The sequence below is a fragment of the Somniosus microcephalus genome, chromosome 3, assembly GCF_052327205.1.
Source record: "Somniosus microcephalus isolate GS21.2 chromosome 3, FLI_Smic_1.0, whole genome shotgun sequence".
NCBI lineage: Eukaryota > Metazoa > Chordata > Chondrichthyes > Squaliformes > Somniosidae > Somniosus > Somniosus microcephalus.
Window position 1 is genome coordinate 288683199 of NC_140989.1, and position 22542 is coordinate 288705740.

General features: G+C 42.3%; 1 protein-coding gene across 10 annotated transcripts in view; it reads left to right on the top strand.

Annotated features, from left to right (window-relative positions):
* The first annotated feature begins 774 nt into the window (after nt 1–774).
* The window catches only part of sgip1a (SH3GL interacting endocytic adaptor 1a), a 286659-nt gene continuing 264891 nt past the window's right edge, over nt 775–22542 (top strand). For 6 of the 10 annotated variants that reach the window (XR_015077669.1, XM_085982718.1, XM_085982721.1 and 3 more), the window contains exon 1: nt 1208–1490. Coding sequence is in view for 2 of the 10 variants with exons in the window: in XM_085982720.1 (XP_085838846.1) it covers nt 1481–1490 (10 nt within the window). In the remaining 8 variants the exon portion in view is untranslated. The other 4 variants (XM_085982717.1, XM_085982720.1, XM_085982716.1 and 1 more) reach the window with 2 other exon arrangements.

Consider the following 22542-nt stretch of genomic DNA (forward strand, 5'->3'; position numbering starts at 1 on the left):
AAAATTACATTGACTTGTAGTTGCTTCTGAATAGCTAAAAATGCAATTAAAAACATCAACTTGAGTTTTATAAGTTAAAGCAGTTTGCTTATTTGTGATTTTTTTTTAAAAGTCTGATATGTCCACTTTCTCTCCCATTGGGCCTTCTTGTGCAATGCACCATTTATGGTCAGGAAGCAAGGATGCCCCAGATGGCCCATGTTGCAGCTTTGAATCTGAAGAGGTGCATAAAAGTGACGAGAGAATGACTGTTGGTCTGATTTTTTTTGTCTCCTTCCCACCTTGTTGGGAATAGTGTGGTCTCTGTCACTTCCTCCATGGTTGCGTTTTGGAGGAAAACACTATCAATTCAGAGACCATTTTGAAAAAGTTTAACACTGTCAGGATTCCAAGATGGTTAAGAAGCAATACAAACTTTATTGTTAGGATACTGTGGAGAAATGGAAGTGGGGAGGCTCCAAAAAATCTGTCAGTGTTTAGTCATTAGGAGACATCTGTGTCAGTCAGCTGCCAATATCTTCCCTTCATGTACATTCATGCATACGCTCTTTAATTAATTCAGAGTTTCCCACTGTGTTCTGCCAGTCTGAGTGAAATCCATTTTCCCACACAAATTCTTAGTGCTTCTTGTGCTTATGCTGATTCTTTTGCCCTTTGACACCGACTTCCTTCATGGCACATTATTTCCAAGGTTCTCGTGAAGCAGCCTGGGAGGATTTTTTTTCTCCATCATCCTTCTGGGGATAATTGTTTATGATGTGACGTCAGTGGGATTGATTTCTCTTCAATGGCACAGAGAGAGAGAGAGAGAGAGAACAGGCAGAAATGTGCAGCAGCCTTCTGACAAAAGGACACATGCATTAACTGTGCTGATTAACACAAGAACAATGCTGTAGTTTAATTATTGCTGTTCAGCTGCAGTAACGCTCCGCTACTTTCAGAGGTTTTTTTTACAATTTTTTTCCCGGATGCTCAGTAGTTGCCGGCTGACACCATAGGCTTCTACGTTAATCTGACAGTGCTGATAATTAATCTTATCTGCCTGGCTACCCGAGTAGGATTATAAGGCGGGGAAGTGCGTCACAAGGTATGAAGAGGGTTGTGTGTGTGTGTGTGTACTCAAAGCAGAGAAAGGTGGGGAGGTGGCTTTTCCTGTGTTCCCAAGGGGTATTGTGTCAGGAGATGGCAACCATGTGATTAGGTACGGCGCAAAAGGGATTGGCTGAACCTAGCAGTTGTGTTGAGCTCAGCAAGCTTTCTCTCCCTGTCTTTTTTTCAGCATCGTTCTGTGATCCTGTAGCTGATTTCAACAGTAGCATCCATGGCCTATAAGCACAGCCTTTCAATTCTGTGCTGGCATCTGCAATAGCCAGGAGTTGATGCTGATCTTCGTTCCTGCTTAATTCATAAGTGATAACTGGCCCCTGCTTTCCTGTGTCTTTCAGGACCTTTGGAGATTGAGGAATGCAATTCTGCCACCATGATGGAAGGTAAGCTTCTATCTCTTATAATATTTTAAGCCTTCGTTCTGAACTGCCTGGCCAGAAGTAAGCCTAGGGTTTTGTTCAAATCAGCAATTGTGTCCTGCCAGGAGAGATCAAGCGTTCACATTTTAACTCTTTTTTTGTGGTCATGCATTGATTTCTATTGTGCTTTAGTTAGCAGCTAAAAGCAAATGACCCTTGTGGGTCCTTGAAAGACTCAGTGTCCTCCTCAGTTTTTTTGTACCGGATCCTGAACTGCATATTTGTTGCCCGTAGAAGAGTTTAACGAGGCTGCTTTAGCAGTGACATTTCTTAAAGATTCTTGGTTATAGGGATTCTTGGGGACTAATACAGTTTTGGATGAAAAATGGTCTAACAGATGAATTAAGATCTTATGAACTATAGTTCTGATTCAAACAAAGAGCGATAGTATTTCCAAATGCAAATATGTATTGCAGTAAATTGGAAGCAGTTAATATGGTGATACTTGCATTAGTGTGTAGACTGTTTCCATATCATATATTGAGACTGTCAGGCTTGTGTGATGATATATTTTATTTGCATAAGGAGCATTAACTTCAACATCAATATTTCAGTCTGCCAAAATGGCTGAAAATATGCTTTTTGTATCAATGTAAACTATCTGACCAGGACTGCATGTTAATTTGAAGTGAAAATGGTGTAACCAATTAGATTAATTTTTAATCAGTTTGAGCCTAGTTTTTGTTATGTACAAACATGGAGGTATGAACAGAAATGATGCTTCTCCAAACCTCTTTGCAAGGGCGGTTTGAATATTGCAAATTGAAAGCTGGAATATTTTCAGCATCCCTGCTGCATAATGGCCATCTCTGGGTGGTTCAGTGAGGGTGGGTGGGTACTAAGCAACACTCTCCAAGTAATATAGTGGCTTTAAGTAGTATTTGCGGGGTAGCTAGAGATGGGCTACTAATTAGTGCTGTAATATGGAATAATAATAGGTTCTAAACAGGAAATTAATCTCTTCTCCAGCCAATGATAACCGTTGTCGTTATTGTTGGTCAGAATTTTGGTATAACATGATTTCAGAGATAAAGAAAATGGAATGGAATTGGCTGCAGCTTCTACTCCTGCTGAATTCTTTGTATTATGTAAAGAAATGTTAAATTGTTTACCAGAAACTTCCATTTAACAGAAAGTAAATATAATTTTACATCAATTATCAATAAATCAATAGCTGCTACACTGTTAACCATGATAAAAATATGAAACATGAATACATTGCAAACTAATAATTTATGTTTTGCTAAAAATGTAAGAGTATTTAATTAAAATCGGGCTTTGGAGCATTAATCTGTAATTTGGGCTGGAAATATATTTACAAATTTTGAAATGAAAATTGGTATTAACTGAAAACTTACTGGTCTTCCTCGAATATGGATTTAATTGCTCCCTTGAAGAAAAACAAAACTGTTCTAACTCAAGAGTGGAATGAAACCTGTATTCCATGCAGAGCCAGACAACATCCTTCTGCATGTGGTATAAAGGGTTAAGAGCAAATTACTGGTTTATTTGAAGGGTTCTATGTCATATTGTATATTCATACCCCTGTGTAAGTCACTCATGAGCCTCTCCCATGTTTTTCATTCTAATGGATAGGCGATAGTACTAATCAAAGGCCCAATATGGCGAATGGTCTCCTTTTGTGCTCCAATTTCTATGCAGAGGGTTTATTTTAAGTTTTTGGAGTGAACCAAACTAAAATAACTTTTGTGAAAAAAACTATGGAGGGGTAAAGTTTAGCTTTCCAGTGATCGATAATGGACTGGCTGAGATTGGCAACTCGCTCTGTGCAGTGGGCTCCAGGGTATGAAGCCACATACCCTGTTGTTACTACAAGTTGAACCACTGCACAGTCAAGGCAAATGCGCCTTTTATACCAACACTAGATCCCGCCTTGATTAAAGGTATATGCTTGTTTTGTCTGATAAAAGATTCTACTATTTTTCAAATAAGCAATTTTTAAAAAGAAGTAGTCAAAACATATATGGGTAAATTTTTGCCTTCACCATCTGGTCGGCGAAGTGAATCACCCGTTCATTTAGAACCCACCGATTTTCATTCCACTGATTTCAATGAGTTCTACAATGGGTGGGCGATCAACTCCACCAGATTACCGCCCTGTCAGTGAAACTGAAGATTTACCCCTATAGTATTTATAACAGAAAGCAGTCTCTGATGTAAAGTACTGATGATATCAATGAATTCAATTGGAAAGTCTAGTAAAATCAAACTGTTCCCATATGATCATGATATGGCTGTCTTTCAGTTTGAACTCCAAGTTTCCCAGTGATTCTAGGTGCAAGTGTGAATCTCATATTGAAGACGTCTGAGGTTAAATTCCACTCCTTTTCTGGATGAACTTTTGTTTCTTAGCCATCTCGGTAGTTGTCGCTCATATTGAGGGTAACTCGATCATCAGATGTTTCTCGGGTCTCTGGGCCATCAATTGGTAACTGATAAGAACACAGGAACAGGAGTAGGCCATTCAGCCCCTCGAGCCTGTTCCACCATTCAATGACATCATGGCTGATTTGTGACCTAACTCCATCCCCCCACCTTGGCTCCATATCCCTTTATACCTTTGGCTGGCAAAAATCAATTGAACTCAGATTAAATTTATTGCTTGAGCTAGCATCTACTCCTTTTTGTGGGAGAGAGTTTCACACTTCTACCACCCTTTGTGTGAAGTTTAACACATTAAATAAGTTTGGTAAGCTAAGTGATTGCTAAATGTACCTGTTTCCAATGCTGTGATACAGCAGCGACATGTACTTTCACCTCAACCAGCTGCATCCTCACATTGGAATTATGCTGATCATAGGAAAATAGGAACAGGAGTAGGCCATTCAGCCCCTGGAGCCTGTTCCAACATTCAGTGAGATTATGGTTGATCTGTACCCTAACACCATTTACCCACCGTGGCACCATTTCCCTTAATACCTTAATTCCCTTTGGCTAGCCAAAATCTATCGATCTCAGATTTTGAATGATTAATTGAGCTAGCAGCTACTGCCTTTTGTGGGAGACAGTTCCACACTTCTGCCACCCATTGTGTGAAGAAGTGTTTCCTAACTTCTCTCCTCAATGGCCTGGCTCTGATTTTACGGTTATGTCCCCTTGTCCTAGACTCCCCCACCAGCAAAAAATGTTTCTCTCCATCTACCCTATCAATTCCTTTCAAAATCCTAAAAAACTCAATCAAATCACCCCTTAACTTTCTATATTCCAGTGAATACAAGCCTAGTTTATGCAATCTCTCCTCAAATTTAACCCTTGGAGCCCTGGTAACATTCCAATGAATCTGCGCTACACTCCTTCCAAGGCCTGATGATGAGTTTAATGTCGCAATTCACATGTCTTCTCACACCAGTTGCAGTGTGGAATTGTCATTAGCTGCAGCCACTATGTAGTTTTGCAATCTTCTCGTATTCTGCTGCACTATTTTTCAGCCGCTTGGTTTTGAATTGAGAGATGCCAGCGGTGCGGATAAAGGAAACTGATCAGGGAAATGCATTCCACCTGGCAAACTCCATTCCAATGTTAGTTGAGGAGAGGCCTGAGGCTGAATGCCCTGCTCTCTTGGCTCAAAGAGAAGATAAAAGAAACTGAGGAGATGAAATGAGTCTTTTTCACATTTTGCTTTAAGGAAGACAAAAAAGCCACATCTTTGGAAAACAGGATCCTGTAGTTGCTTGCATTTTCATTCAGAACAAGGTTCAGAGCACAAAATATTCTGGGAAAAATATCCAACTATTACATAATATGGTTTAAGTTTCTTTACTCAGCTGAAAATCTCCCAATCTAACAAAAGATTCTTCACAAAATACCTTACATTACTTAATATCACAGGAGTGAATTCCAATTTCTTGTCTACACAGGGTATAAGTATCTGTTAGCCCCCGTAGCTCTTTCAAGGCTAGTTAGTGTGCAGCAGATGGTAAATGAGGCAGCCGCCATCTAAATGGAGCCAACTACTACATCATTTTGTGGACATGCAATTTTTGTGGAATTTAAAATTCTCATCCTTGCGTTCAAAACCTTCCATAGCCTCGCCCCTCCCTATCTCAGTAACGTCCTCCAGCCCTATAACCCTGCCCCGCCCCCGAGATCTCTGGGCTCCTCCAATCCTGGGCTCTTTTGCATCCCTGACTCCCTTCGCCCCCCTAGTGGTGGCCATGCCTTCAGTTGTCTAGGTCCTAACTCTGGAATTCCCTCCCTAAACCGCTCCACCTCACTCTCCTTCTTTAAGATGCTCCTTAAAATCTACCTATTTGATCAAGCTTTTGGTTATCTGTCCTGATGCCTCCTTCTTTGGCACGTTGTCAATTTTTGTCTGATTATGCTCCTGTAAAGCACCATGGGACATTTTACTACGTTAAAGGTGTTATATAAATACAAGTTGTTGTTGACTTCTAAATGTTTATTACATAGAAATTACAACACAGAAATGGCCCATTCGACCAACCAGTCTGTGCTGCTGTTTATCCTCCACACAAGCAATAGCACTAATCCCAAGTACCCACTCAGTTCCCATATTTCTTTATTCCTCCTTTCCTTCAACCACCTATCTAACCTATTCTTAAAAGTTGACATAGTCTCTGCTTCAATCACTAACTCCAGCAGTGCATCCCACAGCCTCACAACCCTCTGTATAAATAAAAAGAAATGTTTCTTCTGCTCTCTGTCCTAATTGTCTTGCATTTAATCTGCTATCTATGTTCCCTCATTCTAAACCCTCTCAACTACAGAAACAGTTTGATACTATCTGCGCTGTCCCAGCCCTTCATAATCTTAAACACCTTTATCAAACCATCTCATAATCTCCTCCATTCTAACTTTTCACAACTTCATTTTTGCATCACCTCATACCAGGCACCAACCTACTTTATGGGGAGAGGATTAATAAAACATTGGTGGTTTCCATAAAGACATTTGTTGTGCTAATTGGATCTAGAATTTATCCATCTTAAAGAGACAGGGCTGGATTTTGTCCGTGTGGGCGAGCTGGGACGTGTCAGGTGGAAATCGTGTCAGGACCCCGACTCCTAAGTGAAGTGTTGAAAAAGTGCGATTTTCCCCTAATTGGCCAATTGATTTCCTGCATGTGGGAACCACTGGCCCAATTAGTCTTTTCATACAGAAAGTTGCCTCCGATGACGTCATCAATGCTGTTGGATTTAAGGCCTGCAAGCAGCCTTGATTCTTCTGGAGACTGCAAAGGCTCTGCAATTTATATGAAGGAGTTGAATTGTGGAAAATGTCAACGATCAAGCAAAAGTGTGCTCCTTGGTTTGATGAGCCCTCCCTCCAAGCTCTGGTGTACGGAGCCAGCTGTAATAAGGAGGTGCTGTTCCCTTCCTCAGGGAGAAAAAAGCCACCCCAGCAGATAAAAGTTGTGTGGCTACAAGTGGCCCAGGTTGTCAACTCCATTTCAATGAGCCGTAGAACCTGGCTGCAATGCACGAAGAGGTTTCATGATCTTCTCCGCACCGGAAAAGTGAGTATGACTTTCCCATCACCCTCAATCTGATCCCCATCGCCTCTCCTCATCAGCACTCTGCTTTACCAACCTCTTCCTCCACATCCCACTTGACACCTACATCCCTGCACCCTTACCCATTCCCTCTCTCTCTATGGTCACATTCACTTAACTATTCGACCATGCAGCCCTCACACCTCCTATCACTGTGATGCCATGACAACAACTGCTTACAACACACAGGGAGGGTCCTTTGTATCCTTCTAAGCATCTATGCTATGCATTCACTACACCCGCTCCTTCCATGGTCCATGGAGGAGCTTAGTCGCAAGGGTATTGAAAACATGGTCATTGTTCAGAATAGAATGACATCTCTTGAGGAGCAATGGTCAGTTATTGGGCAAACAAAGCAGACCTTCATGCAAGTCCTCTGGAGTAGGACTTCTAGTGCAGAAATGGGTCCTCATGGCCCCCCTGCAGTGCAGCAAGGTGCTGTCAAGCCACTTGCTACCTCTGAAGTGGGGCTGACCCATGAGAGGGATGTTGGTGGCAGACAACAAGGAAGTGGGGGCTCCTCTCCAAGCGCTCACAGGACCATGCCACAGCAAAGCCCTCGGTCAGAGCCCCACCAGAGTCTTCACTCAAATGAGATGGGCGTCTCAACCCCTGCACAGCCTTGGGAGCAGCAGACATTTGGCAAGCCCGCACAGGTTCGCCGCCCCAGAGGACGCCCGCCAAAGGCGTCGAGACAGGAGCAGCAAGAGAGCGAGCAAGGGGCCTCCACATCTCCTGAAGCCACAGGAGAAGCACCACGTATGAGCACGCGTAAGAGGAAGATAAAGCACAAGTAGTCACAAGGGTAGTCACTTGGGTGTTGTGTTGTTTCGTTTTTGGACCAGCCATCATTGTGATCGTATTATAAAGTGTTTTGATGGCAAACTGTTGACGTTGTGGCCTGTGTCATTTCGCAAATGGGACTTTCACATTGAGGGCTTAGGGCGCCTTGCGATTATCAGAATGGTGGTCAGAGTGATAGGATTCCGTAGGTTCTTCTCCAGAAGGAGCGAGACTAAAGTGTTTGATTGTGCAGGCTAAGCAAATCTGGCCAGGATGAGTGCGTCCCTTGCATCCCGGGCAGCAATATGGTGGTGCTCTGGTGCCTTTTGGCCTGTGCATCTTCAGGTGGGTGACTAACAGCTTGGCGCTCCTGTTGATGTTCCTGTTGGTGCTGCTGTTGCTCATTATTCTGCTGTTGCCACGGCTGGTCTTCATCCGAATCTGATGTCCAGGAGGAAAGGAATTAAATGGTCACCATGCTTCTGGTATATGCCTCAGTTGAGGAAGCGCTTAGTCAAGGTGGGGAGAGGGGTTTCCAAGGAGGTCACACTGGAGATGGGTGTCAGGCTCCAAACTTCCACAACACTGAGTATGCCTGCTAAAAGTTCCCCCAGACCTGAAACAACAAAGTTCTGCCACCTGCAAATGATCATCGGTGAAAACTCCTTTGTAATGGTGGAGCTGCAGCTGTTCGTAAGCAATCCACTAGTGAGGCCGCCAGGATTACCTGGTGTGTTCCAGAGGAGGTGTGTAGGATGGGGGAAATGTGTTAAAATTGGAAAGGCCTCTCAAAATGGGATTATAGAGGCAATTAAGTGGTTGTTAAGGGCCTTAAGGGCCTATCCCGCCTCTTGGAGGTGGGATGGAAAGCGGGTCAGAAAACACGCACTTGGGAAAATTACTCAGAGGCGGGATGGAGGCGGGAACGGGCCCACCCGCCAGTTTTGGCGATTTTAACAACTCGCACGCCTCCAAACCCGCCTCCTCGGGGCTGGGAAAATCGAGCCCACAGTGTCTTAAGAAAATAGTTTAGCAAATCAAGAGCCAAGCATCATTTTTGCCACAAATTAGCAATGCCATGATGTATTTCAATATGATTTACATCATTCCATTGTGTGCCAGAGAACAAATAGAAAGAGTTTGCCAACCACTCTTTCAAATAAGTTGACCTTCTAAAATGTAATTAGAATTCAACCCTTTCCTGTGCATCAATACAGAACTATTGTACACCAAATATTCACACAAAAACACTTTGTGATTGTCACCTTTACCCTTTAAGTATGATGTAGAAAACAGAACCTGCTGAAGGGTAGAAAGAAGTAAGAAAAAGGCCATTCTAAAATGTTGAAATATTGGTATTTGAATAGCAACAATATTTGTAGGGTTGTGTGATGGTACAGCTCTTTGGAGCACAGGTGTGTGATGGTGTGAATTAGAAAAGAATGGCTCACAACATAATCATTCACACACACAGTTCTGATCTCAGGAATATGACTGTGGGAAAACAGTACGGGGAAACCAGGTGCTTCTTGTGCTTGTCCAGTGGCCGCCTTCACAGGGGAAGAAGCGAGACCTAGAAGCCGGTAACCTGACCAATCCTTGGAGCATGGAGTGCAGGAAATGGACAGAAAATAACTTTACAAGACTATTTTAAATTATTCTCTTCCAGGAACTCAAAACAGTAATTTAAAATATTTCATTAAAAATGCTACTTAAAAAACTTACTGGGAATGAATATGTAAACTGGGTGACTACAGAATCGACCCTACCAAGCAAGCAAGTTACTTGGAATGGGTCTTTACAATCATTTTCAAGTCATTACACTTTTTGCCAGTATTACTAAAGTCTTCCAATTATCGTCCAGCTAATAAACCTTTGATTTTAATGGTTTCTTTCTGCAAGTATCAAGGGAGGGTAGACTATTAATGCGATTGTCCAGGAAAATGTAACGTATTATTTCTCAGTATAATGGTCTTTTTGTGTCATACAATGGTCTTGTATATATTACATAAAGGCTTGTCGATTGATAGGTGATCATTTCATCCCTAGCCTCCAATCCCTATCTTCCCTCTTTCTCTCTTCCTTTCTCACTTTTATTAATACTATTTTTGTTCCCCTCTCTCTCCTCCTATATTCCAATTATCTGGTTCCAAACACGATTCCTTATCTCCTATTCTAACACTTATTTTCCCCCAAGCATATCAAAATTTTGGAACTCATTGCCTCCCTCGGCTTTTCCTTCCTTTTACAATCTTTAGACTTTTAAAAAGTGAAGTTTTACATAGAATCTACAGCATATAAACAGGCAATTCGGTCCAACTGGTCAATGCTGCTGTTTATACTCCACATGGGCCTCCTCTGACTCTAATGACCTTTTCTCAGCCTGCCCCCGTACCCCTCTATTCCCTTCTCCTTCACGTAAGCATCAAGCCACCTCTTAAATGCATCAATGCTAACTGATTCAACCACTCGATGTGTAAAGAAATCCTTTCTTGATTTGTTAGTGGATAATCTTATATTTATGTCCCTTTGTTCTGGACTCCCCCACAAGTGGAAACAGTTTCTTCGCATCCACTCTATCGAACTCCTTCAGAATTTTAAAGACCTCTGCCAGGTCTCTTCTTAATCTTCTTTTCTCCAGAGAAAACAGTCCGTTCAATCTTTACTGAAAGTTTCATCCATCAATTCTGGTAACATCCCAGTAAATATTTTCTGAACTTTCTCCAGTGTTTCAATATAATTTTTATAGTATGGAGACCAGAACTGCATACAATACTCCAAGTGTGATATAACCAAGGTTCTATATAAATTTAACCTTATATACCTGCTTTTGTATTATATTGCTCTCGAAATGAACCTCAATACTTTCATAGCACTCTTTATGACCTTATCAACTTATGTTGCTACCTTTAATGATTTATGTATCTGTTGTGGCGTACCGATCACAGAAAGGACACAATCCGCTTTTCGGTCCGTAGACTATAAATCAGGTGTCATGCCTTTAAGAAGGATCACACCTTTAAGAAACTCGATCTGCAACATAGTTAAGCCCAGAGCGGGGGAGGAGCAGTCGAAGCTGTGGACTGATGAAAAGCAGTCAGACTTGGTGTAAGCTCTGACGCCATTTTTGTGTGCAACATGTGGTCTCAACAATTAAACCTTTTCTGTTGAACCTCTCCGAGTTCAGTATATTTTGTAAGGAGTACGTAGACTCCTACACTGTATTCCCAGATCTCTTTGCTCCTCTATCCCATTTCGTTTCTTACTTTCCAAGGAATAAGTGGCCTCCTTATTCCTTCTACCAAAACAAACCACTTCAGACTTTATTATATTGAATTTCATTTGTCATTTATCAGCCCACTCTGCTAGCCTGTTGATATCTTTCTGTATTTTGGTGCAGTCATCCACATTATTAGTTATACCCTCCAGTTTGGTGTCACCCACCTCCATACATTGACACCATACCTCAAATTTGTGAGTCCAATTCATTTATGTATATGGTGAACAACAGTGATCCCAGTACGGATCCCTGTGGAACACCATTTCCTATTTTCTACCAGTCTGAGAAATGTCCCTAAACTCCTACCCTCTGTTTTCTGTTTTGTAGCCATATTTCAATCCATTCTGCTACCTGGCCCCTGACTCCACATGTCCTGACCTTTGTCATGACTCTTATGTGGCACCTTATCAAAGGCCTTCTGAAAGTCCATGTATACACCATCCACTTCATTGCCCTTGTCTATTCTTTGTTAATTCTTCAAAGCATTCAATAAGGTTAATTAAAAATGACCTTCCTTCTAGAAATAAATGCTGACTTTTTTTACTCGAGATGTTTTGTTATCTCACCTTTTAGCAAAGATTCTAATATCTTTCCTACCACTGACATTAAGCTAACTGGTCTATAGCTTCCTCGATTGGTTCCATCTCCCTTTGAAGGTAGAAATTACATTTGCTATTCACCAGTCCTCTGGCACTATTCCTTTTTCCATTGAATTTTTATAAATAGTGCATCTGCTATCTCCTCCCTGAGTATCCACAGATGCAATCCATTTGGACCCAAGGCTTTCTTCTCAAGTTTGGCTAGTTTGTCTATTATCTCCTTTATTTCTATCTTAACTGACCTTTTCTACTGTTGTGATTTCTTCTTTGTTAGTCTTTTCAGTGAAAATGGAGGTGAAGTATGTACATTTTTGTATTATCTCATTTGAATTTATCTTGCTCATCATTTAGTTGCCCTACCCCATCTTAATTCTCCTTTTGTTAGTTATGCGCCTATAGAATACTTTACTATTTCTTTTTATATTCAGTATTTTCATTTCATATTTCCTCATTGTCTTCCTAATTGTCTTTTTAACCTCTTTCCTAAGCTCATCATATTCCCTATTTTCATCCTCTCCTTTATTGTTTATGTACTTTGCGTATGCCTTTTTATTTAGATTCAGTTTTAACCTCACCTCTTTATTTATCCATGGCATCTCATTTTTGGTTAATTGGTCCTTATTTTTTTTTATTGGAATATATTTTTCCTGAATTTTATTGGTCACTTGTCACATAAACACTTGACATAGCTGGTCATCTCTCTTACTGTTTTCAACTTGGGTGATGTCCTGTGCCATGAGCCTAATTATCATTTTTCTCAATAAAAATAGGTGTTTCTTCTCACTGTAGCAGAAGGCTGAACAACAACATTGGGTGAGCACTACTGATAGGAATGGAAAAACAGGTGGCATTAGCAAATTACAAACTTCAGCACCAAAACCTTAACCAACAGAAAATAAAACAGGGGATTAAAAGATGGTTGAGACTATGGGCTCGATTTTCAGTGTGCCGTGGAGTCGGGATTGGAGGCGCGTGGGGGGTTAAATTCCCGAAATCGGGGTCCCGACCCCATCCTGCCCCCAACCCGCCTCCATGCCAGTTTCAAAGGAGGCAGGTACCCGCCCCGCACTGGGACCCGCCTCCCCGAGGCAGGAAGGGATTAGTGCCAATTAACTGCCTGTTAACACGTAGTTAACAGGCGGGTTTTAGCCTAATCCCTATTTTTAAGCTTGAACTATGGGATTCCTGACGGCTCCAAACCAGGCCAAGTTGGAGGAGTCGGGCCGTTGGGTTGAAGGGCTTGGAGGGGTCGAGATGTCGGTGTTCAGGTGAGTGATGTGTGCATGAGTGCAAAGGTAAATATATTTGGTGTGTCTAAAGTGATTAAAGAAGTGTAAATTACCTTTTCTTACCTTTTCAGCCTTCCTTCTTTTAGGTTTGGGGAGTCCCTCATCTCACCGGCACAGAAAACAGAATGGCTGCGATCTGTCAAAAGTGACAGTCTGCAGCTTTCTGTGCAGGAGAGATTTCTAACTCAGTCTGTGGAGAAGGACTCATGTTAGAAGTAAGACTGTCAGTGTTTGACAGCTTCAAACAGCTGTGAAACGCTGATATTTCATCTGTCAAAACGTCTTGACAGATGAAATTTCAGTCTGTGATGTCACCTGTTGCCGGGTGGCCCTTAATTGGCCTGCTGAACCCACTGGGCGGGCTCAACAAGGTCAATCAAGTTAAAATCACGTGGATTGGCTGCATCTCGATGGAGGCGGGACTACAACCCCGAAAATTGTAGTCCCGCCTCCAACCCAACTCCTGAATGAAAATTCTGCCCTATATCTGTAGATGTAACAGGTACCCAACCTTTATTCTCTATATTTGAGCATTAAAGCCATATGTTATATATAATGGACAGATACTGTGATGGCAGGCACTTGATGTGCTGAAGCACTGGGTCCCTGTATTGCCAGGTGCAGAGGCTTGAGGCCTACAATGCACCTAGTGGGCTCAGCACAGCCCAATGTGTCTGACCAGTGTGAGGGTAGTGGGAGAGTGTGTGCGAGACTTACTGGCATCATTAAAATATTTACATTTCTCCATAATGGAGCTGGAGTACCTGAGTAGAGCTCTAGTAGTTGAGCTTGGTTTCCAATGGATGCTGAAGGCCCAGTCATGAAAAGAAGCACTTTGTTGGGACCACATTATCAGACATATCATTTGTTTTGTTTTGATGAGGTAAAACTCCCTATTTAAAATTATTTTTCTCAGCTTCTCTGCCAGATAGGTCTCTCCATGCACTCTCCCCAGCTGAGCGAACCAGATTGCCACCTGCTCTCAGTGCTTTGTTGATACTGGGACACATATGAAAGTACATATCAAGAATATCTCTCTCCTCTCTTTTTCTCCTGCTTTTTCATGTTCCTCTTGCACATTTTTGTCTCTCTCTCCTCTCTCTCATAATCCTCTCTTGCTCTCTCTCTCATTTTTTCTCCCTATTTCTCCTTCTCCTATTCGTTCTCTTGCTATCTTTCTTTCCTCTTTCTCTTCTCCATTGCTCTCTCTTTCTCACATTTTCTCCTGTTTCTTGCTCCTCTCTCTTTTCCTCTTTCTCTCCTCTCTCTATGGGGAAAACTCTAACATTTACTGTTCGGAGCACCATTCTGATGTTCTGCTGTTCTGTGCCGCCTAAAACCAACAATGATCTTGAAATATTTAATCTAGCTTTTTGTTATTTCTACCTCATGGCAGCTATTTTTCTGCAGCATAATTCAAGCAATGCCTTTGTACAACGTTATCATGTCAGTATTCAAGAAAAGACAAGAAGGCTCCTTTTGTAAGTTGGTAAAGGTGACGCGTAGCTAATCCGCATCAACATAGAAGGTCCCAGGTTCAGTTCACATCTATGCTGAGTTCACTGCTCTTAGCTGGAGCTCACCAACCCACCTTAAAAAAGGAAACATTAACCTGAATTATTGCTGCTAATCCCCATCTGGAGAGGTCATCACTGATGGTGCTCCTGCATGGAGATTGGGTGAGCGAAATAATGGGCTTGACTGTGATGCTCTCACTGCCAAATAGCTTGTTGACCTATCTCTGTAACCCCATCCATCCTTAAAACCCTCCGAATCTTTGTGCTCCTCCAATTCTGGACTCGTGAGCCTCCCCAATTTTAATCACTCCTCCACCATTGGTGGCCATGCCTTCAGCTGTCTAGCCCTAAGCTCTGGAATTCCCTGCCTAAACCTCTCTGCCGCTCTACCTCTCTCTCCTCCTTTAAGACACTCCTTAAAACCTACCTTTTTGACCAAGGTTTTGGTCACCTGTCCTAATGTCTCCTTATGTGGCTCGGTGTCAAATTTTGTTTGATAATCATTCCTGTGAAGCACATTGGGATGATTTACTATGTTAAAGGCGCTATATAAATGCAAGTTGCTGTTGACAATTGCTGGCTCGGCTCACACATGCAGAATGCCCACTTGTGTTAGATACTGTAGAGCAGCTGGTCCCATGGAACTGTGGCTTAGCAGGGAATCGGGGCTTCAGGATTATACCAGTATGCAAGTAGCATCATTACAAGAATGTCAAAATATCGATCCTGACCTCAACCAACTTCCACACAGGTACACTTTGCAGGAAGGGTTACTGGATATCAATAATAGGAAGCATGGCTGATGGTTTTTTCCCCCTTTTTCTAGCCAAGGGGCACTAAGAACATTCTAGTGTTTTTCATTGTTGCCTCAGCTGAGATGTGTTGCCTATTGGCCTTGGAGGAGGTACAGCACAGATTCACCAGAAAGAAACCAGGGCTTAAAGCTTTAAATTATGAGGATAGGTTGCAGAAACTTGGTTTTTATTCTCTTGAGTTTAGAAGGTCGAGGGGTGATCTAATCAACGAGATTAAAATGATAAAAAGCTTCAATAGGGTAGAGACAGAGAGACTATTCCCTCTAGTGGGGAATGCAAAACAAGAGGGCTTCATCTTAAAATTAGAGCTAGAGCATTTAGGAATGAAATCAGGATGCATTTTTTCACACACATAGTGGCAATCTGGAAATCTTTTCTCCCAAAAAGGCTGTGGATGTTGAGTCAATTGAAATTTTTAAGACTGAGATTGATAGATTTTTGTTAGGTAGAATTATCAAGGGATATGGAGCTAAGGAGGCTAAATAGAATTGATGTACAGATAAACCATGATCTAACTGAATGGGGGAACAGACCTGAGAGGCTGAATTGCCTATTCCTGTCCCATGTTGCTATATGGTACTCAAATACTTAATGTACCATTTACAGAAGTACAACAATACATTTCTTTTAATTCACCAGTCCTGAATAGGTTAATAGAAGTCTACTTTATGTATTACATATCTTTCATTTTTGTGTCTGTTAGAATATTAATGTAAAATCATGAAAAAAATCCTTAAAATCATTGGGGGGGGAAATAATTAGAGGCACAGTGGACTGAAAATTCCACACTGGGCCTGGCATAACTGCTGGAGAAGGGTCAGAAACTATGGTGGAACCCAGTTCCACTGGGATTCAACCCTATGGTGAGGAGGTCATGAAATTCTAGTGGGATGGGGTGTGCCTGGGAGAGTTCTTGGCTTCCTAGGGAAATTCCATCAAGGACGCTCCCAACTGGTCCAACTGGCCCAACAGAATCCATGCCTTCTGAGAACAGAATTAGATTCTGTTATGGGCCTTCTAATGGCCCAAAGTGCTTTAGGTAAAAGGTCATCAGTCGATCCTGCAGGAGATAAATTACTTTTGGAGGCTTTGCCTTGTGCCTCTTTGGGCAAAGAGGATAAACTTCCCACGTACGTGCCATACCCACTAAGGACCTCCTCACAACAGCAGGTTGCCACTAATGTTCTGGGACTCTGTCAGAGTGGGTGCCACTGATGCACTCTTACAGGCATGGGCCACCCATTGTGAGGATGCAGAACACCCTTTTCCCAGAATTGGGGACAGGATCTTCATCTTTGAAAAAGAAAGACTTGCATTTATATAGCGCCTTTCACGACCACTGAACGTCCCAAAGCGCTTTACAGCCAATGAAGTACTTTTTGAAGCATAGGCACTGTTGTAATGTAGGAAACGCGGCAGCCAATTTGCACACAGCAAGTTCCCACAAACAGCAATGTGATAATGACCAGATAATCTGTTTCTGTTATGTTGATTGAGGGATAAACATTGGCCAGGACACCGGGGATAACTCCCTTACTCTTCTTCGAAAATAGTGCCATGGGATCTTTTACATCCACCTGAAGGATTAGACGGGGCCTCGTTTTAACATCTCATCTGAAAGACGGCACCTCTGACAGTGCAGCACTCCCTCAGTACTGCACTGGAGTGTCAGCCTAGATTTTCGTGCTCAAGCCTTTGGAGTGGGACTTGAACCCACAACTTTCTGACTCAGAGTGTGCTACCAACTGAGCCGCTGGCTGGCACACATGAACATATTTAAGGCCCACTCCATCGCACATCCACTGGCCAAGTGGGTCAATCAGAATTTGGAGCCCATTGATTCCTTTTCTCCCTTTCCAATTGTTCTTAGTTGTTCTCTGAGATTAAGGCAAATTAATGTATGGGCAGACAGAGATTGCCAATAATATAGCTCGGCAGGTATCTTACTTTGTCAGTTTGTATCAACTTGCAGAAAATATCAAACATGTAAACATATGAACAATGACTGACAGGAAAAGACCCTCTGGCCCACCCAGCCTGTCCCACACAATTACGATGTCTTGTGTCACAATATATACACTCCCCACCCCACCGCCATGTAATCTCCTGGGAGAGGCAAAAAACCCAGATAACAACCCAGGCCAATTAGGGGGAAAAAAATCGGGAAAATTCCTCTCCGACCCCCCTGGATGATGAAAACTAGTCCAGGAGACCACTCTGGCCCTGATGGGCAAGGTGATCAGCAAGCTTAGAAGCTTCTTTTTCCTTCTTTGTAGCATTTTTCTTGTTTTTCTTTATTGTTATTTGTTCTATTGCATATAAAGAAACAGGAATATCACTCCGATTTACCCAGCTGCGGCTCAACACATAGGAACATTCAAAGGAGTTCTTTGGAATTTGAATTTTACTGGGAATCTATTCCACAGATATTTCAGACAATCTCTGCTAGGTATAATGTCTGGATTTGGAGGCTTCAGCGGAACATGGAAAACACCAGAACATAGCAGGTCCCTCTCCTTTTATGGTGCTCCTTAAAAATACCTTACCTATTCTAATATCTCCTTCTTTAACTCAATCTCAATTTTTGTCTGATTACACTCCTATGACATGTCGTGGGACATTTTACTACGTTAAAGGCGCTATATAAATGCAGGTTGTTGTTGAGAATATCTCGAAGGACTAAAATTGGGTAAGAATGTAAATATTCAATCTCACTATTTTTTAAATTACCGTCAAATGGGAAACTATGTGGCATATTTGAAAAGGATAATAAGAGTAAGTTGACCTTGGTAAGGAATGAGATGGTCCTGCTGTGAAAAGAATGAGTCACAACGGAATGAAGAAGAATAAACACAATAAAAATCGGTTACCTGTAATTATAGATTGCCTGTTTGCATAGCTGCTGAAACATGTATAGCTCGGATATTAATTGGCTAGATTGTATTTTCAGTCTGTACACTTTTAAAAAATTTGTTTTATGGGATGTGGGCGTCGCTGGCAAGGACAGCATTTATTGCCCATCCCTAATTGCCCTTGAGAAGGTGATGGTGAGCAGCCTTCTTGAACTGCTGCAGTCCGTGTGGTGAAGGTACTCCTACAGTGCTGTTAGTAGGGGGTTCCAGGATTTTGACCCAGCGACGATGAAGGATCGGCGATATACTTCTAAGTCAGGATGGTGTGTGACTTGGAGGGGAACTTGCAAGTGGTGGTGTTCCCATGCACCTGCTCCCCTTGTCCTTCTAGGTGGAAGAGGTCATGGGTTTGGGAGGTGCTGCTGAAGTAGCCTTGGCGAGTTGCTGCAGTGCATCTTGTAGATGGTGCACGCTGCAGCCACGGTACGCCAGTGGTGGAGGGAGTGAATGTTTAAGGTGGTGGATGGGGTGCCAATCAAGTGGGCTGCTTTGTGCCGGATGGTGTCGAGCTTCTTAAGTGTTGTTGGAGCTGCACTAACCAAGCAAGTGGAGAGTATTCCATCACACTCCTTACTTGTGCCTTGTAGATGGTGGAAAGGCTTTGAGGAGTCAGGAGGTGAGACACTCACCGCAGAATACCTAGCCTCTGACCTGCTCTTGTTCCCACAGTAGTTATGTGGTTAGTCCAGTTAAGTTTCTGGTCAATGGTGACCCCCAGGATGTTGATGGTGGGGGATTCAGCAATGGTAATGCCGTTGAATGTCAAGGGGAGGTGGTTAGACTCTCGCTTATTGGAGATAGTCATTGCCTGGCACTTCTGTGGTGTAAATGTTACCAGCCACTTATCAGCCCAAGCCTGAACATCGTCCAGATCTTGTTGCATGTGGGCATGGACTGCTTCATTATCTGAGGAGTTGTGAATGGCGCTGAACACTGTGCAGTCATCAGCGAACATCCCCATTTCTGACCTTATGTTGGAGGGAAGGTCATTGACGAAGCAGCTGAAGATGGTTGGGCCTAGGACACTGCCCTGAGGAACTCCTGCAGTGATGTCCTGGGGCTGTGATGATTGACCTTCAACCACCACAACCATCTTTCTTTGTGCTAGGTATGACTCCAGCCAGTGGAGCATTTTCCCCCCGATTCCCATTGACTTCAGTTTTACTAGGGCTCCTTGATGCCACACTCGGTCAAATGCTGCCTTGATGTCAAGGGCAGTCACTCTCACCTCACCTCTGGAATTCAACTCCTTTGTCCATGTTTGGACCAAGGCTGTAATGAGGTCTGGAGCCGAGTGGTCCTGGTGGAACCGAAACTGGACATCAGTGAGCAGGTTATTGGTGAGTAAATGCCGCTTGATAGCACTGTTGATGACACCTTCCATCACTTTGCTGATGAGGGTAGACTGATGGGGCGGTAATTGGCTGGGTTGGATTTGTCCTGCTTTTTGTGGACAGGACATACCTGGGAAGTTTTCCACATTATCGGATAGATGCCAGTGTTGTAGCCGTACTGGAACAGCTTAGCTAGAGGCACGGCTAGTTCTGGGGCACAAGTCTTCAGCACGATAGCTGGGATGTTGTCTATGAAGGATATAAAAGACGTAAAGAAAATACAGAGGGTGGTCGGCACTTGTAGAATCACACACCAGCATCTTTTAGTAGCTTCAGGAAAGAAAGTGAAAAAAATAGAATAGTTTTGACTTTGAGTTCAGACAACACAAAGATTCAAATCTTGGATCTCCCAACATTTAATGCTTCTCGTAGACCAGTGGGTGATCTTGAAGCTAAACTTCATAGACAGCCTATGAGTGGTCACACTTTTAGGAGTGTGTAATCAATTGGAATATGCTTTGTCTTGATAACTAATTTTCATGCCAGAGGTGGAGCAAATCTGATAACAGGAAAAGACCCTCTGGTCCATCCAACCTGTCCCACACAACTCCGATGTCTTGTGCATCACAATCTATACACCGTCATGTAACCTCCTGGGAGAGGCAAAAAACCCAGATAACAACCCAGGCCAATTAGAGGAATAAAATCTTATTGGGGTTAAATTGGAAAAATTGCGATTCTCCCAAGAGAATCACTACAATAATGAGATTACATAGGATTACATAGGATATACGGCACAGAAACAGGCCGTTCGGCCCAACCAGTCCATGCCGGTGTTTATGCTCCACTTGAGCCTCCTCTCGTCTTTCCTCATCTAAATCTATTAGCATTACCCTCTATTCCTTTCTCCCTCATATGCTTGTCTAGCCTCCCCTTAAATGCATCTATACTATTCACTTCAACCACTCCCTGTGGTAGCGAATTCCACATTCTCACCACTCTTTGGGTAAAGAAGTTTCTTCCGAATTCCCTATTTGATTTCTTGGTGATTATCTTATATTGATGGCCTCTAGTTATGCTCTTCCCCACAAGTGGAAACATTCTCTCTGTGTCTACTCTATCAAAACCTTTCATGATTTTAAAGGCCTCTATTAGGTCACCCCTCAGCCTTCTTTTTTCAAGAGAAAAGAGAACCAACCTGTTCATCCTTTCCTGATATGTATACCCTCGCATTTCTGGTATCGTCCTTGTAAATTTTCTCTGCATCTTCTCCAGTGCCTTTATATCCTTTTTATAATATGGCGACCAGAACTGTATGCAGTACTCTTAAGTGTTGTCTAACCAAGGTTCGATACAGGTTTAGCATAACTTCCCTACTTTTCAATTCTATCCCTCTAGAAATAAACCCTAGTGCTTGGTTTGCATTTTTAATGGCCTTGCTAACCTGCGTCGCAACTTTTAGTGATTTGTGTATTTGTACTCCAAGATCCCTTTGTTCCTCTACCCCACCCAGACTCGCACTCTCCAAGTGATAGGTGATTTCCCTATTCTTCCTACCAAAATGTAATACCTCACATTTATCTGTGTTGAACTTCATTTGCCAATTATTTGCCCATTCTGCAAGTTTATTAATGTCCTCCTGTAATTTGTTGCAGTCCTCCTCAGTATTGACTATCCCCCCCATTTTGGTATCATCTGCAAATTTAGAAATTGTGTTTTTGATTCCAAAGTCTAAATCGTTAATGTAAATTGTGAACAGCAGTGGTCCCAGCACTGACCCTTGTGGAACACCACTACCCACCTTCTGCCACTGTGAATAGCTACCCTTTACTCCCACTCTCTGCTTTCTGTCTTGAAGCCAGCTAGCTATCCATTCTGCTACTTGTCCCCTGACTCCAGATTCTCTGACCTTACTCATTAGTCTATTATGGGTTATCTTATCGAAGGCCTTTTGAAAATCTAGATAAATTATATCTACTTCATTACCATTGTCTACTCTCTCTGTTACCTCTTCAAAAAATGCAATAAGGTTGGTCAAGCAAGAATTTCCCTTTTGAAATCCATGCTGACTATTCATTATTATACTTTTAATTTCTGGATGATCTTCTATTTTCTCCTTTAGTAGGGATTCCATTATTTTTCCTACCACCGATGTTAAGCTAACTGGTCTATAATTCCCTGGACATGTTCTATCCCCCTTCTTAAATATAGATATTACATTAGCTATCCGCCAGTCCTCTGGCACTACACCTTTTTCTAATGAATTATTAAATATGCGTAGTAATGCCTCTGCTATCTCTTCCCTAGATTCTTTTAAAATGCGTGGATGCAATCCATCTGGACCAGGGGTTTTATCCTCTTTGAGTTTGATTAGTTTATTTAATATATCCCCTTTTTTACTTTAAATGCACTTATTTCATTACTCATCTCATCATCCAATGTCATGTCCACCTGTTCTATCTCCCTGGTAAATACCGAAGCGAAATAATGATTTAATATTTCTGCCACCTCCCTATCGCTACCTGTGGTATTGTCCTGTCTATCCCTTCATGGCCCTATTCCCATCCTGACCTTCCTTTCTTTATTGATGTGCCTGTAAAATATTGTACTATTTTGTTTTATGTTCCTTGATAATTTAATTTCATAGCTCCTCTTTGCCATCCTAATTGTCTGGAGAAAAATCATTCTTGGAAATCTCTGTGCTGGCATGACTCCAAAATAAAGAATCTCCAGGTCTCATCCTCAAAGTAATGCCTCCAACAGACATGGTTTTTACCTGTCAATACAGATGCCATTAGGGTGATGTCAGCTGTGCCTGACATCACCCTACTGCTATCTGTCCACTGTCACGCAATTATGTATGATCAGAGCAGCCCCACTGTGCCATTAGTATAATTGAGCCATGCTCTGCAGGTCTCACTAGTCCCCCAGAGAGAGATTTCTGAAGTCACCTC